The 18,242-nt window shown below is 37.0% G+C and overlaps 1 protein-coding gene across 1 annotated transcript in view; it reads right to left on the bottom strand.

Moving 5' to 3' along the window:
* Nucleotides 1-15,869, bottom strand: part of CTNNAL1 (catenin alpha like 1) — a 39,074-nt gene extending 23,205 nt beyond the window's left edge. The window contains exons 1-7 of the mRNA XM_023533470.1: nucleotides 15,654-15,869; nucleotides 11,128-11,315; nucleotides 9,350-9,469; nucleotides 6,982-7,071; nucleotides 5,753-5,923; nucleotides 2,895-3,095; nucleotides 576-662 (exon numbers count right to left, since the gene is read on the bottom strand). Of these exons, the coding sequence (XP_023389238.1) occupies nucleotides 576-662; nucleotides 2,895-3,095; nucleotides 5,753-5,923; nucleotides 6,982-7,071; nucleotides 9,350-9,457 (657 nt within the window). The 5' untranslated portion in view covers nucleotides 9,458-9,469; nucleotides 11,128-11,315; nucleotides 15,654-15,869. The remainder of the gene's footprint in view (nucleotides 1-575; nucleotides 663-2,894; nucleotides 3,096-5,752; nucleotides 5,924-6,981; nucleotides 7,072-9,349; nucleotides 9,470-11,127; nucleotides 11,316-15,653) is intronic.
* Nucleotides 15,870-18,242: the final 2,373 nt, after the last annotated feature.

Below are 18,242 nucleotides of genomic sequence, written 5' to 3'. Positions count from 1 at the left end.
TCTCCCATGCCCCTTTGTAGTAAACATCCCCCAACTTCTGACCCCAGGCAGCCACTGATCTGATTTCTGTAAATTAGTTTTGACTTTTCTAGAATTTCTTCCAAATAGATATATATCTATATATTTACATGTATATATACACACACATATATATATAGATACACACACACACACACACACACACACACACACACATTCTTTTGTGTCCAGCTTCTTCCAGTCAGAGTAACATTGTGACATCTATATTGTTACCTATATGAGTATTGTTCCTTTATATTGCCGAATAATTGGTTTAATTATACCAAAATTCATTTATCAATTCCCCTGTTGATGAAACTGCAGGTTGTTTTCAGTTTGGGGCTATTATAAATAAAGCTGTTATGAACGTTCGTGTACAAACGTTGAGAGTGATGGCACTAATCAAATGGTTGCTTCAAAATAATTAGGTCAAAGGAAAACTTTTAAAATCATTTTCTAGGCATAAGGACATACTAATACTGATGTAGTTCATACACACTATACAACATGAAAATTAGCAAAGAATTAAAAGAGGCTAGATTGCAAAAAATACTTACTTCTTTCTTAAGTTCATTGAGGCTGTGACTGATTTTCAGTGTACTGAGTTCCAGCTCTTCAGCGATACTTTTTGTTTTCTGGTTTTGCTAAAAATTTTAAAAAGTATACATGTAGTGTTACCTCATCTTTTTCATCTGGTAATTCCAATTTTACTTGAACTATAAATTATTATAAATTTCTAATATCATTCTGTGAGCTATAAGAAAAGTATAGCTTAAAATTTACATATTTATGGTTAGAATGGAAAAAGAATTTTAATTATTTAGTTGTTTATGTAGTCATAATTTATTTAGTTATAATTATTTAGTTATATTTTCCCACTCTAACTATAAACAGGTTAATATCTAAGATCTAATTTTCTTTAATAAATTTATCACGTCTAAAACTAAGCTATTTTATTTTTTGCTTGGAATGCTTATCTCATCACTCTTAACCTAGTTAAAACTAAAATCCTATTCATATTTAAGCCCTTACATAACTGGCTCTTTCTCAGAACACATACTCTTAATTAGACTCTCTTCTTACCCAATCTAATCTTTTCTCTAGGTAATTGTTCTAGTATACAATTACATATATACTTTTTAGTTTCTGTTGTTGTTGTTATTTAATGTCTATCTTTCCCACTAGGCCTTGGTAAGCTCCATGAAAGCTGGGATCACATTTATTTTGCTCACCACTGAATCCACAAAACCTGACACAGCAAAATGGTAGATAGTATTCAGTTCTTTGAGTGAATAAATCAAAGGTAAATGTTAATATCTTGAAGAAGGCTTCTTGACTTCTCTCCCTAAATAAAAATTCATCCTCCTTCAAATCCTCTCAACACATAGTCTGTGCCTTCTCTTCGGATGCTTAAAAAGCTTTCTGTACTTGTCTCATCCCTTTCCATATTTTTCTACATTGCAAAATTGCAAAATTTTCTACATTGCTTTCTGTACTTGTCTCATCCCTTTCCACATTTTTCTACATTGCAGGCAACAACTTTATCTTATTCATCTTTAGGTTTCCAGTACCTGGCATATAAAAGGCACTCAGTAACGACTGCTGAGATAAATGAATGAATGAACAACACAAATGGCATGTAGCATCAGAGATCTGAGTGTTTGTGAAATATGTGAAAGGTGCTAATTGCAAATCTAGTATTGATAAAACTGGATTCCAAACAGAGACAGCATTTCCTCACATAAACTCTTTACACTGAATGCTGGGCTTAAAATTTAACAGTGAAGCAATCTATACTTCTGATTAGATATCACATAAATAATTTAAACTAAAAACAAAATATTGCTGCTCTCCCTGACACTACTCTGCTCTAGGTGAAGTTTCCCTGTTAATATGAGCATGTGCAATGTTGCAATGCCAAGAAAACATGAGAGAGATCTGTGAAACATATCTACTCTTCATTCACAAATCGATTTATTTACAAGGAAGTAAACTGCTTTTTTGTTCAGTCCACTCAGCCACATTCACCCTCCTTCTTCATCTTCACTGACAACGCTTTTGCTCAGGACTTTCAGGTTTGTTCTACTCATGCTATATGTTGAAAACCATGTTAAATACTTTTTCGACATAGCCTAGGTCTAAGAAATAAATAAACAGTGCCAAAGACATCTCAGGATCTCTGTCTTTCAATTTTGTAATCCACCCTCTATAAGAAGTTGAGTACGTATGTCCTGTGTTGTCCCACATCTGTCAGTCTTTACTGTTCTTTCCAAAGAAGTTCCCCTGTTTTAAGGATAGCAGCAGTCTGTTTAAGGCCCTTTAAGAGGCTGCCCACCAATCTTAGACCAGGAATCTGTGCAAGGGTGAAAGATCTTTCTCTTGCCAGCTGCGTCTACCCGGTCATCACTAGACCTCAATAAGTTTTCTAAGTCATTGTGTCTGTGAATCAGCTGTCCTCAGAGTTAAGAACTGTGCACATATGAATGGCTGTGGCAGTAAGGGCTCAGGGCCCAAGAACCTCTAGGTAGAGGTCTAATCCTCTGCTCTTCACTCTGAAGAAGCCTTTTAGGGAAGAATTTTACAGAGGTGAGTTGGGTGGAAGAGCGGAGATAACAGGGTGAACTAGTGATGGTGACAGTGGCACAGACTCTAGACTGGCCAGAATGAGAAACATGCCTATAAATGTTAGGTATTGTGAGTGCTGGAGGGCAAGGATACTTTGGCCAAGTAGGAGGGAGACGAGGAAGAAGACATCCATCCTTGTCTCACTCTGGACCACGTTTATACTCCCGGTGATTACGTTAGCTTCTTCAGCTCTGAAACCTTCAAGGAAAAGCTATTATATAAAATTTACTTTAATGAAAAAAAGTTCTTACAGCTTGAATCCACACAGAAGTTAACTGCTGCAGTTCCATCCTCGCCTGAGTTGACAGTTCCAAGATGCGTTCCCTGTGCTCATGGCTGGTGGAGGCAGAATCAGTAAAGTCCTCTGTACGCTCCAAGATGGCTTCCAATGTTGCAGAAAGACTCTCTTTTGACTGAAAATAACGATTCTCCCGAAGAGTTTCAATATTTATCTGAGAACAAATAGGATAGACATCCACATGAGTCAATGTTCCCACCTAACCAAAACGAATTGTAATTTCTAGCAGTGCCCAGGAAGACACTGGCAATTTCTTTCCCCGTCTGAGGGCTCTGGGGTATTGTAGCCTCCAGTGATGACTATATTCTCCACTAATCCAGGAGGACACCTTGCTCAAGAGCCACCAATGGCCACACAGAGCTTCATTCCAATTCTTGTTAACACAACATTCCTATGAGATCAGCGAATACTAAGGCAGAAGAAGCATTATCATGTAGTAACTGGTATGAAAAAAAAAAATGAACCAGCCTGCAGGTAAAGGATCTGCATCTGAGAAAATGCTGAGGCGAAGTTCTAGAAAAAGTTACACCCAAATATGAATATGTACTGCACCCAGTGGGGAAGGGTGTGGAGGGCAGAGGGGAAGGACTGGGATGGGCATCAACTTTTCCTTAATTAATACAGCAAAATTCTCCTAAGTGGTTTCCCTACCTTTTGTCTCATGTTCCCTACAGCACCTCCCTGATCAAAACATTCTCTACCACGGGGCCTGTATAATCTTTCTAAAGGGTAAAGCTTCTGATATGGCCAATTCCCTCTAATTGCTCCTTACCACTTATGAAATCCAGCCCAAAGCTCTATTGTAATACTACAAAATCCTCTAGGGTCCTGTCTTTAAATACCTCTCCAACTGTCTATCTCACCTCCCAAGTTCCCAAACAATGCTTCACTTCAGTATCTTGTGCTTAGAGTTCCTTCAAAATGTGAGGTGCGCATGTTCACTGATGCCATCATCCTGTCTCTCAGCTTTCTAAGATGGGCTATGCCACTTCAACCCTATTTTAACCTCTAGCCCATGAAATATGTCACAGAAACAACTTGGGCCAAGAGGCAAGAAGTGGTAATGATCATGATTGTGGTCACAACGAATGTGCTGAGAAAGACATCTTACATCTGTTTAGCACAATAAAGTCCTTTCACAAATACTACTGCTAGTTAATCCTTACGTGTGACCCAAGAAAATATCAAGATTTGGGAAGGTCAAGCAGCCGTAAGGGAGTACTTGCTGCCTGCCCTCTCCTCCTGGCCCAAGTTGTCTCCAGTGTCATTCCATCTTATGAAGACAGGATTTTTTTTTTAAGCTAGGAAAGAACATGGATAAAAGTGAGGTATGGAATTGGCAAGGAGGATCTGAGAATTTAAGAATTTGAAGAGAATTACAACATAAAAAAATCAGTCATGTGGACCACGCTAATTACATGAAGGTTTAGACTTCCCCTTTAGAGAGAACATCAATACGTTTTCAAATGGTAACTTAGTAGAGTGGTTTTTGAAAGGCCATTCTGTTTTATGGTTTTATAACATTTGTACCGAACGCAGTAAAGTATTCCCTCTACAGAATATGTTCTCCGTCAGAAAAAAAGTAAGAGGCCAAAAGAGTAACCATTGCTAGTGAGACTGAGTCTATTCATGGCAGCTCTGCCCTCCAGAATGACTGGTCCTTCCTTGTAGCTTCCTTCCCCACAGGAAGAGATTTAGGGTAGGGCTGGCAGCATATAAACAAACCCAGAGGGGTAAATTAAAAGGTCATGAACTTTGGGATTCGAGAATCCTCATTCTAAAGGAGGGTTTCATTACTTTTTAGCTTTTCTCTTCAAAAATCAGGTATGATAACATCCACCTAAAAAGGAAATTAGAGATTAAATGAGATAATATTTGTTAAGAGCAGAGCCCCTAAAAGTAAATGTAAATGTTCCTTCAATTGCTTTCTTTTGTTCTAAGTTCCTCCTTAGACCTTCACACAATTACAAGTACAGTAAAGATGCAAACGATACCATCCACGTCACAGCCCTGCCTATGAGAGAGGTGGTAACCCAGAGCATGTTAGGTAACTTCTTAGGGCCCTAGTTTTCCCATTTATTAAATTAAGGGTGTTGTGCTAAATGGTTTCCAGGGTTCTCCTGACCCAGACACTGCTCTGACCCAAAGAGCAGCTTCACCACCTCTCGGACTTCTGATGAGAAGTTCTGCCCTAAAATGGTAGAGATTCTGAAGTCAGACTGGCTAGGTTTGAATCCCTCAAACCTCAACTCTGGCACTTCCTAGATGGCAAGTTTCTTAATCTCTTTTCCTCAGTCTCCTCAACAGCGTAATGAGAATAATAATAGTTCTTGTAAGAATTATACATATACATACATTTAAAGTACTCAGAACAGGGCTGGCACACAGTAAGTGCTCAATAAATGTTAGCATGTATTATTGTTCATTTTAATATTTTAATTATATCAACCCTACAACACAGAGGAGAACAAAGATTCCAGCAGAAATGATTTGCTGTCTGTTATCATCAGTGGATGGTACAGCATTGCTCAAAAGACCTAGTTAGGTACACCTTTCTACAGATGACAGGAGGCTACAGCTAAACCATATAGCTGAACAGGGCCAGAGTACCTACTATGACCCAAGACTCTGTTCTTTGTACATACCACACTAAGTCAAATGTTACTGATCATTAAGTTTGTACATTGTGGCATTGTTTTAAAGAGAAATCTGCTTTTGTGAAGCATCTATCCTAAAATATAGGTATGACATATAGCGATGTTCCTTTGAAATGGAAAGAAAAAAATCAAAATATATTCTCTTTATTCTTACCTTGAATTCTTTAATTCCAGTAAAAACAGTGATAGATGAAATGTCAGTCTCTCCATTGGGTTTGCAGTCAGTCACAATTTCAATTACCTTATCCAATGCCACTTTCATTCGGTCAAATACTCCTTCTTTGTTTTTATGGGCCGATTCACAGTTGGGATGCCTGAGACATGTCTTCAAAACAATTGAAACTTTTTATTTTAAGATCTGAGCCATATCATAACACACAAAATCTTACAGAGAACATGTCATGCTAATAAAAATGGTTCTTTACCAAAATCTCCTGGGTCCCTGGCTCACCCAGCTGCTTCTCCTCACTAAAAGTGGAAGCAGGATGAGTAAAAAGCGATAGCAAGGTTAAGTGAAAAAGGCAGAGTGTAAAACTATATCTTTATACTTCAATAATAAGTTTACTTAAAATTTGGGGGAAAAAAAACCTATATCTTCATTATGATTAAAAATATTTTAAAATGTCTTATATGTGCAAGAACTTAAAAAGAATGAGGAAAAAATGAACAGATGATATATGACTGTGGTATCTTTGACTTTTAAAACCGATGTAAATGAAAAACTACTCAAGGGTCTGGACACAAACACAGCCTTTCAAATGGGCTCCAGTGAATTCTGTTTTTGTGTATTCACTGACCCCAGCATAGAGTAAATATTCTGAGCAGAAAAGGCAATTCTAAACAATGCTAATGAAATGTTTACTAGTTCATCTTCAATTGTACCAATCTGCTGGCCAATTGCTGTTTGGAATTATAAGCTCTTGATTGACAGTTTTGTTTAAAGTCGATTGACAATCTTTGTTCATATCTTTAAGAAATTAGAGATATGAATTTACAGAATAAACACACGAAGGGTTGACTTAATACTCCTGTTACTTAACAGATTCTAACTTGCCTAGCCTTTGCTAGAGCACATGGCTGGCTTCCCAATGACACTGGCAAAACCCTGCAGGCAGTGAGCATGTGGGATGGGCCTGGAGTCACAGCACCTAATATACCATCTTCTGCTTCGTTGCTCAATCAAAGCTGACTCCGTAGATTAACCGCTGTTTGGAACGGGGGAAGAAAGTTAACGTTCTTGCTAAATAACTGAGCTTTGACTATGAGAGCCTATATTCCAATTTATCACTTTGATCTTTTCTAAAATGTGAAATATACAAATTAGATGCATTTAATCAGGGTCTCTAATTAATTTACAACACAGTAAAACAAAAATTGTCTTACCTTTGAAGCTGTGAGAAGCATCATTGTACATTTTTCAAGAACTGCCCTAGCTGCTGCCATTTTTGCCTTTTTCTTTTCATCTTTCAAATCCTAAAAATGAAATAAAATCGTTGAGCAGTCTAGGACCATGTGAATAACCCAATTTCTTGAAAAATTATTTACTCAACAATAACAATACTCAACAATTAAGTAACATTGTTAAAAAAGTGACAAAGTAAAAAAAAAAACAAACCAAAACTAAAGTTTTACAAAATGTCACCACTTCAATCTAAATACATGAACACAGTGGAGTGGAAAGAAACAGGCACCCCTGTTAAGGGCGGCAGAGCCAGGAAACAAGACCTAGGAAGAGGCTGCCATGTGGCTCACATCCTGCTGGCTTGCCACACCTGACAGTCTCATGTTTAGGACATACCTCACTCCTAACCAGAAACAACCATCTTAAGCTTTACTTAATTAAAAGTGACTTATTTATTGAACAGCTATGGGCTATTATTTCCTTCAGAATAGATAGGAACCATGTCTGATTAATCCCATTTAAGTGCTTATTCATCTCAATATGAGGTTTATGAGGTTTGTCCTAAACATAATAAATATGCTGCTCTGAAATTTTCTCCAGATGTTTCATAGATACATGATTTTCCCAGACTAGATTATGAACTCTGAAGCAAGAACAGTATACTGAAATTTTTTCCTTTGATTTCTCTTCATAGAGCGCTTGATTGAATGTGCGCTATCACAGAAGATATCAAATATTGCTTAGCAAATATAGAACCAAATACTCTTCATAATAATTTGGTTATGACCATCTAAATCAGAAGTCAGCAAATATCTTCAATAAAAGCCCAGAAAATAAATTTTCTAGGCTTTCTGGACCTGTCACAACTACTCAATTCTACCACTGTAGTGTGACAGCTGTCCTAGACAATACATAAATTAGCATGCTGTGTTCTAATACAATTTTACTAATGTTAAAATTTGAATTACATATAAGTTTCACCTGCCACATTAGTTACTCATTTTTCATTTGTGAGTTGGGTGAAAAGCCCTTACTTACAAATAACGAAAATCTAAAGTTTGAGAGTGATTTGCCTTTTATTTGTTTTAGTAAATTATTATAGTAGATTTGAAATTATCCCTATAATAACACTCTTACTCACTTGCATCCCAATATAGTTTTATTACTAGGAAAGAAATAAATGAATTTATACCTAGTACACAAGAAACAGTACATGATACAAAAGTTAATTGAGGTCTCAAGATTGCATTCCAAAGGACAATGTCCTACATATGAATATCACCCATCATGAGTATCTATCAAAAATAAAGGTCAAGGTCCCTTCCAAAATTTCCACCTTGTCTTTAACATACTGAAGAGGACTTTTTTGCAAAATTACCTATGGGTCTAGCTGACAGTGCGTCAAGAATGTATGTCATATATGATACCATATCTTGTATGGTGGTGGTCGGTGATCAATAAAGATGGCATCTGAATCTGTTACAGTGCTAGACCACAAGACAAAACGGAGACTTCTATAAAACACTGATGGTCCAAGAAGTACTAAATGAAGCATCAGATATAGTCTGCCACTGTCCAGGCCAGTATCTATCTTCCAACTCCAGCTACAACAAGGAAAGTTCATGCCCAGAACTGTAGCCTATCGGACTATACCAAAGCACCTTGAGAAAAGGTCAATTATTATATACTTAACCTGCTGACAAGATGAGCTCATGCACAAATACCCCAACAAGGAAAAGTCAATTCTGGATATAATATAGTTTTCCACCTCCCTAAACTTTGGAACTTATAGAATGAATTGGGAAACAGATCTGTAAAGAACCAATACCACGGCATAGTTTGAAAACTACAGGCTTTAGAATCAACATAAGTGAGTTCAATCTGCTAAAAGAGCGACTTTGGGTAAGTTTATTATCCTCTCAGGTTCAGTTTCCTCATGTGTGAAACAGTAATAACAATATCTACTTATAGGGATGTTTTGAAAATTAAATGAGATCATGGATATTAAATACCTAACATATAGCCAATGCAAATAAATAACTTGGACTATTAATCTAATGTAGAATATAGAAAGAAATAAAAACTGAATAATACATAACAAATTACAGAAAGAATAATAACAGAGATATGTAACAAAATACTATAAGACTATATATGACTCATTTACTTTCCTGAGCTCTGGTTGAAGAATCAAATGGAAAGTTTCATAAAAGAGGAAATACTTGAGTTGGGCCTTGAAGGCAAGAAGGGCCTATCCCAGCGTGTGAGGTGGGAATATATTTAACTGTTATAGGTGTGTAAGGAAAGAATGCATGTATTTGAAAGTTTTAAAATGTGGTAAATACATACATTTTGTCTATCTCCGGTTAGATGTGCAAACTCCACCATTTCATTTCCAAATTGACTGAATATTTGGACAAACTCTTGAAAGCTATTCACCTTCTCTAGTCTTTCCATAGTTGCAAGAACCTGCCAAACAGAGAACGTTTTATTATCAAATGTAGATGTGAAAGAGACTGAGATGTCAAGGCTGAACAAAGACAGGAAAAAAGAGAAATTCTAAATTCTAGGGGAAAGTTGAGGAGGACATAGAGGGGAAGACAGGGGAGGAGGGGCTCAGAGAAGTAGAATTAGGCTCAAAGGTTAGAGTCATCCAGGCGATGACGGGTTTTTAGGATGGGGAGACTTGGGCTTACTTCTAAAAGAAAAACGGGTAAAAGAAGTGACTAAATAAATACACAAGAGAAGAGATCATGTGTGTCTTCTGGATAAGATGGTAATAGGTAGGACTAAGGTCATCACATTTTCAGAGAACTAGGAAGAGGGTAAGGATAAAAGATGATACACAAAAGCTTTAAGTTTAGTGAACCAGAATTGAGGGAACCCCATTCTTCTCAGGAAAGTGGAGGGAAGGTCATCTGCAGCGTGAGGATCGGAAAGGGAGGTTTGGGACTTTAAGAACAGGAAAACAGTTTGGATCAGTCAGGAACTGCCTGTGTTAAATAAATTAATTGGCAAGAAACTTTGGGCAGCCAGGGGTGAATAGAGAGCACGAACCTGTAGTAGATACGGCAACAGAAAATGTCATGTGTTTTCTTGACATTAGAACTAGAGTAAATAGCTGTGAAACATATTTTCAGATACTTTTCTCTAAAATAACAGAACTGGATTAGTTTTAGACAGACCAAGATAGGTAAAGAAAACACAGATATCCTGTGTTTACTTATTTTTAATGAGGATATGATGGATGTTTGGCGTGTTAATCTGCCCTGGCAGCTCAGGAAATCCAGGAGACTAACACAGATAAGGCAAATTGCCACCACTGAGCAGAACCTCCATCTTTCAAAGAGAGGAAGGTTTTGTTTGTTTTTTCCTATTCCTCTAGCACTGCCCAATCTACCTCTCCAATTGCTTTTTCTCTTTAAACTTACACTTCCAATTCACGTAATACTCGTTAGGTAGTTTTGTCCCCAAACCCCATTGAGACCATCTCTTCCCTGGTTGATTGCCTTCCTCCTTGCCTAGGGAATTATCCAGGGTAAGAAGTGATTATACACAGTCTCCTGGGTGATTGAGGAATACCATTATCTGAGAAACTGGAAGAGTTTAAATCTATTCTCTAAATTTTGTGATTATTCAGTAATATTTAGGGACTATGAATAAAGAAATTTTGTAGTGTGAATAATTATATTTAGGGTGATTTAATTTTTTCTTAAGCTTACAAATTGTTACTGACTTGGGGAAAAAGGCACTGAGGAATTCAGTATTTTTATCAACTAGGTTTCTACTACATACATTGTCAGGACATTTAGCTTTTCTTCCTGAATTTGTACACAGGGAAATCTTTCACCACTAAGCCTCAACAAGTAGATAATGGTTTTCTGAGAAGAAACGTTATTTGCATTCAAAAGTTTAGGCCCACTACACACATTGTTTAGGAATTACCAATATAGAGAAAGACCACTTTTAAGCTATAGACAATTAGCATTATAAACAATTAAAATAGACAAGCATTGCCAAAATTACCTGCAATTAACCTAAAAAAACAAAACAACAACAACAACAAAAAACACCACTTCTTTAATAACTCTGAAAGACCTAGTATAGAAACACCTTAAAGCAAGTACCTTATTTCTTGATGTTATTATCTGCTTAATGACCACTCGGTCTGCCAGCAACAACACTTTTGTCACTGAAGAAAGAAGTAATCTTGCAGCCTTTATAACTCCCGTTTTGTCTGTAAAAATTGTGATCTGGCCATCAGATTCTGGGTGATTCAAGCTGCCTACATCTGTAAGTGCTGCAATGGTTTCTCCTAACAAGAAAGGCAAGGGAGAAAAGTTAAATTGGGAATAAGACACACTTAAATCAAAATCCAGACTTCTCTCTAATCTCAAAGGTAATGTGCACAATGGGTGGAAACTCAGCTTTGGGGTCTTATTTCAGGAAATAAAAAAAGCTTCAACAAGATCAACACTTTCTTAAGAATTGTGAAACATTTCTGTCTTTATCAAGTTTAGAAAATATTACAACTTCTGTTTCCAGCGGTATGGTAAACTACATGATCTAAAAAGCCTATAAGATAGTAAGAGAAATCCCAGGATCCAATGACCAAAGAAGAACCTAAAAGTAGAGCAGTGAGCAGCTGCCAAGACTTTGGATGAGGGGGCTGGGGGATGGAGGGAGCAAGCCTGTGTGGCGGGTGTCATTGCCCGTCTCCACGACTTGAAGGGGTTGGGTTTTTATGGACACTGAGGGAGAGAAGAAAAGGCTTTGGGGCCCAACAGGAGGCATCCTCAGTGAAAAGAGGATCTAGAAGAATCATCAACAGGCAAAAGGAAATAATAAGCAAGTTCATCTGTTGGTCAGCTTGGGCTCTGGGTGGGAAAACAAAACAAAATGAAAGCATTCCTCCTGAGAGTTCAAACCACAAGCAGACCCTCACTCAGGCTTACTATTTGAATTTATACTTCTTACGATGCCCGGCATAAATCACTCTACCAAATGAACTCCCAACTCTCTAAGAAAAGTCCCTTCTTCACTGTTGCTATTAAAATCCTTTGACCTCTATGATAGCAATTATCAATTGCTAAAACAATACAAATATTTATTCCTTAAAAATGAAACCAGGCTGTAACTTTTTCTAAACCTTACTCTTAATTTAACGAGATTAAAAAAATAATAATAAACTTTTAATCATCTTGTAATGTACAAGATAATTTTTTAAATCCTAAATAAACCTGAGTGCATAATGGATTGATTTTCTCACAAAAACCTTCTTGTCAATACTACTGACACCCAATAATGAATGTATCTGCCCATGGGCTAAGGATCTTGAGTAAAAGTACCTGAATTTTAATGCATAGAGCACAGGGTGTGACATAATGAAAATTATGATTAAGAAGATCTGCCTGATGGAAGCCTATACAATAGACCTGAAACGGGAGACTTAAAATCAGAGTACTACTCAGACAGCAATCCCAAGTGTGGGTGGGAAGTAGTAATGATCTAACTAGCATGGTAGCCATAGATGTAAAAAAGATGATTTGGGAGATATTGAGAAAAGAAAATAAAAAATTAGTACCTGAACTATGATAAGAAGGAAAGGAAAAGTGGAAGAAAAAAAAAATGGCTTCAAGATTGTGAACTTAAGTCACTTAGATAAAATCAGAAAGGTCTGGGAAGGGAGATGATAAGTTTAGTTTCAGACAACATGAATTTGAAACGGCACAGAAAAACTCAAATGATAAGCACTGGATGTGGACTGGTTAAATGTCGTGGCAACAGCTAAAGCTCTACATCTAATAGATGAGTCTGTGATAACCAGCCTCCAAGATGGCTCTCCGTGACCCCCACCTCCTGCATTTACATCCTTGTGTTCGCCCCTTCTTCATCTTACCAGGTTTGGTATGGCAGAGGTATCAAAGACACCGAGACAGCATTTTGGTTGTGCTCTCTCTCTGTCTAGGGGAAGGCAGCTACCATGTCATAAGCAGTTGTTACTCCAGAGAGACAAACATGAGGAGAAACTGAGACCTCTGGTCAACAGTTACAAAGAAGTGAAGCCTGCCAACAATCATGAAAATGAGCTTGAAAGCAGATCCTACAGCCTAGTCAAGGTTTCAGATAACTGCAGGTACAGCCGATACCTTGAGTGCAACCTCATGAAAGGCGCAGACTCAGAACCAGCCAGTTAAGCCACTTCCTGATTCCTGGCGCTCAGAAACAATGTGAGGTAATAAATGTTTGTAGTTTAAATTGCTAAATTCAGGTTAATTTGTTACACAGCAACAGGTAACAAACACAAAGTTTATGTAGCAAAATATATAGAGAAAAGAGTTTAGAATGAAACCTTAGTACATACTGCAAGCAGCAGGAGAAACAAGTATCAGTTTGCATTCTATCAGCAATAGCTGAAAGGATAAAAATGTTTCCTCTGTGCTTTTGGAAAATGTTACTTTTTTTCTGTATTTTTGGCTCTCAATAACCAAAAATATTACACATGAGCCTGCACATATGGCATTATTTAATCTTTCCTCTTTCTGACTAAACCCCAGGCATTTAACTTATGAGTACGTGGGATGGTACCATTTGGTCTGCTCCACCAACGTGGTTAAATGCTTCCTTAACATTATAAAGTCGCTCAGTGTAGACTGTTCAGAATTTAGTTCCCTAGAAAAGTCACAGAGCATCATGGTTGTCATTTTAAATTTATGTGTGACTAGCTAGTGTTGTACCTTCATGAGGAAACCCAAAGTCAGTTAAATACAAATATTTATCAAGCTCTCATATAAAATATAAAACTTGACTAGTAGCCACCTAAATAAAAAGTAAAAACACAAGAGTTTAACAACACAGGAAAAGTAAAAAATAATGATTATAATGACAATGATTATTTATTGAGCATTTCCTATGTCTATTATATCATATCACTTCTATAAACATTAACATTATCCCTATTTTATAGATAAGAAAACTGAGGTTTTAAAAAGTTTAGTAGCTTGCCCAATATCACACTGCTAGCAAGTGAAAGAGTTAGGACTAAAATCCAGGCAGTCTGACTCCAAAGACTTAGTTCTTTATCTCTAGTGCGTATTATTTCCCTCGAATACAAAATGTCCAGAGGAGAAAATAACTACTATTGGCTGAGTGGGCTAGAAACATTGCAGGAGTGATCTAAGTCTTAGATTTGTACATCTTAAGAGAAAATAGACTTCCTTATTGTATAACCCCAGGAGAGTCACCACAAATGCATTTTCATTCTCTTATCTGAGTGACTATAAGAGGCAGTTCTCAAGAAAGGAAAGGATATCTCAAATGAGAAGAGGTAACATGTAGAGCCCATGGCATTGGATGGCTTCTGAAGACTGTCGTATGGGGCTGAGTGGGCTTATAGTATTTGCAGAGTACCAGAGTCTACTTGGGTCAGTGTACCATGTCCTCTTGAGTTCTTACCGTACACTGAGCACAGTGACACGCTAAAAGCCAATGAGGTGGGTAGGACTCAGGTTTTCCTTCCATTAAAAGAAAACAAAAACAAAACCCTCCTCTTGCATTAATTAAAGGTTGTTATAAGAAACAGTAATATGAAGAACATCTCTCTACATTTTCTATTGAATTGTCCATTGTATTATGTAATGTCTTCTGTACAAGTGCCCACACAATAATTTAGTGCCAGGAAAAAAAGTCACTCTCCTCTTGACAAGCTGGTTTGTTTCCTTTCAACAAACAATGAGAATTATATAATCCTATCTTTCCCACATTTTTGTCTTGCCTTCCAGGAAGTACAAAGATAAATTTCATGCTTAATTAGAGTAACAGTGTTGGCCAAAGTTTCTAGTATATTTATCTTCATCTCCTATTTTAATAGGCTTACTGAGACATATCTTTCTTTAATTGAAAACTATTTCAAATCCTTTTAAAAATGTAGACAAAATATAAATTATGACTAGAATAAGGCCATCCCCTGTATTCTACATAAAATCTATTCTCTACCCCCAGCAAATGACTAGAAACCTGAGACTCAATCCAGAATCTTCCCTTTCTTTTAATCGATAACCAATTTCTATCTATTTAACTACCTTAATGAGTATTTTGTGTACTCCCGCTCTTTATGTCACTAGACACTGCCGTGGTTTGGCCTGGTTTATTCCATAATTAATCTCCCTGCCTTTAGTCTCAACTCTCTCAATCGGCCCTCATTTGTTCATTTCCTCCACACTACCAGAAATATTTCTAACACAAAACTATATGTCTTTCATCTGGCTCAAAATCCCTTATCTACCATCTATAGACTAATACCCAAAGTCATTCATATAACGTATCATGTCATGGATGATCCGGTTGGCTTCTCTGTATTTGCTTAGCCTCATCTCACCCACTCCCTTCCCCGATGGTGACTCTCCAGAATCACCTGCTCCTCCCTCAGGATTGCCCACTGTAGTAAATAGCACCATCATTTACCCATACTCTTTGTATTCCAAACCTTGGAGTCATCCACAACTCTGCTTCCCATCACATCTCACATCCAAGCTATCAGCAAATCCTATTGGCTCCACCTTGACGATATAACCAAATACAACTCATCTTGCTCAAAATAAGACAATTTGCCATAAAATTGCTATAATTGGCTTCAGTACCAATATGTACATACCTGCTTGTTTAGCTTCAATACAGGCAATATTTATTTCTTCTTTCAAATCCCGGTTTTCATTGGCTATAGCTTCCCCTACTTTAACAAATCTTCCAACTGCCAAGTTGACGGCTTGTCCTACACGCTGAATTGCTTGCAGAGTTTTATCAGACTTTTTGGTATTATGTTTATGATTAATAAGTGTGGTGATCTAAAAATAAAAGATAAAGTAATTTGCTTAAATTTTATCTCAATAACTTTTATTTTTTTAAGTTATATCACAAAGGCCAAGGAAACTAAGCCTGGCACTCTAGACCAGCCTCATAGACTAAACTGACAGTTTAACACTTCAACCTAGAGGCGACGAGCAAAGCATGCTGCCACCTCTCCTCAAGACAATGCTTATATTAATAACAATTAAAAATTTACCCGAGTGCAGACATCTGGGGCATAGAGTTCCAGAATCCCCCCAGATATTTCAGTAAATCTTAAAGACAGGAGAAAAGTAAGAGAGGATAGATCATTACAAAGAATCCCAGAAAAATCAAAGCACTTCAGGTCTAGTCTCCTCTACTATGACTTGAGTTGTCATGAGGGTATAGACAGCATTTTCTTTACCTTGCATTCCACTCCGCTGCCTAACACAAGTGCACAGGTTCTACAAAATGCTATATGTGCCATATATGTTTACTGAAATTAGATACTGAGAATGACCATTATAATCTATTTTATACTTCTCTAAGTTTTATTGTAGACTCAAAGTAAATACCAAGAATTTGAACACTTGGTTCCAGGCCCTGAAATAAAATACAAAAAGTGACAAGTTGGTTGAAACCAATATAAACCTTCAAAATGTCTGTACATGAACTTTGCTGACATAAATATATTTCAAGAATGTTACATACAAAATGTAGATCCCAAATAGTACACAATAAGCATAATTTTTAAATGATTTATATAAATATATTAACAAAGACTAGAATAGAGAATTAAAGGAGGAGGAAAGAAATCACTCTTTGAGCAACCACGGTGTGTCAAGCACTTTATACATTATGGCCTTAATAGTTTAGAATCAGGAATTCCTGGGTTTGAGCCTTGGCTCTGTCATTACTAGATAAATGACCTAGGGAAATATATTTAATCTCTAAATTTCCTCATCTATTACATTGTTTTTCAACCTTTCAATATTTCCTAGATGCCAGGTCCTGAGGATGCATCAGTAAACAAGACCGACACAATCCTGCCCCCATCTGGCTAACAGTCTAGTAGAATTACAATAATTCAATCATGCAAAACATATTTGTTGCACACTTATCATAAGCCAAATAAAACTCTGGGCAATGATGGCACAGCAATGAACAAGAAAGGCCCGTGATTTCATGGAACTTACATTCTAGTGTGAGGGAAAACACAACAATCACATAAATAAACAAACAAACAAAAAATAATATAAATGCTATGCAAATTAAAATAGGATAATGTGATAGAAAATATCTGTGTAGCTACTTGAGATTAGGTGATCTTTCATGAGAAAATGATATTTAAGCTGAAATCTAAATGATATCAAATAGGCTGGCAAACATCAGGAGACAAAGCATTCTAGGGAGAAATGATTTGTTTTTTTTTTAAAAAAAGGGGGGGGTGCCCTAAGGAATGAGGTAAGACCACAAGTGGTTAAAGAATGGTGGGCAAGAGGGCAAGTGTAAAACCAATATCCAACAGGTAGGCATGGATCAGCCATATAAAGCTGTGAATTGGAGTAAAGAGTTTGTATTTTATTCTAAGTATGGTAGGAAGACACTGAATGATTTTTAAGCAGAAAAGTGATACAATCTCTGTAGTGTTTTTTACATGTGTTCACAGATTCTTTGATATTTCTCCCTTCAAGAAGTGGAAGCTCATTTCTCTCCCTTTAAGTATGGGCTGAACTTGTGACTCACTTCCAGTGAATAAAGTAGAAACAATGGAGTAATTTTGAGGGTAGGTCATAAAACACATTGTGACTTTCATCTCACACACTCTCTCTCTGGGATCAATCACTGTGGGAGAAAAACAGCTACCATATTGTGGAGAACACTTAAGCAACCCTACAGAGAGTCTCACACGGTAAGAAACTGAGGTCTCTGGCCAAGAGAGGGAAGAACTGAGGCCTCCTACCAACAGCCAGATGAGTGAACTTGGGAACAGATTCTCCAGCCTCAGTTCAGCCACGCACCGGGATTACTGTGGGCCCAGCCAATATCTTGATTTCAATCTCATGAGACCTAAATCCAGAACCACCAAGTAAACCACTGCAGAATTCTTAACCCAAAAGAACCGTGAGATGATAAATGTTTATTGTTCTGAGGCACTACATTTGGGGTAGCTTGTTATGTATTAATAGATAACTAATACATATTTTGGTACCTGGAACCGGGGCAATGCTGTAACAAAACCTAAAATACAAGAGTGGCTCTGAAATTAGGCATTGGAAGCCAAACAAACTTTGAGTTTTGAGGAGTTGGTAAAAGTTAAAAGAATGTTGAAGAAACTTTGTAGAAATATGATAACCACTGAGGAGGTTTGAAGGCTTATAGGAAAGTGAGAAAAATCTTTTTGGAAACTGGATGA

This window comes from Pteropus vampyrus, unplaced genomic scaffold (assembly GCF_000151845.1).
Source record: "Pteropus vampyrus isolate Shadow unplaced genomic scaffold, Pvam_2.0 Scaffold103, whole genome shotgun sequence".
Lineage (NCBI taxonomy): Eukaryota > Metazoa > Chordata > Mammalia > Chiroptera > Pteropodidae > Pteropus > Pteropus vampyrus.
Note: the sequence above shows the minus strand (reverse complement) of the source record. Positions and strands in the feature narration are given on the sequence as shown.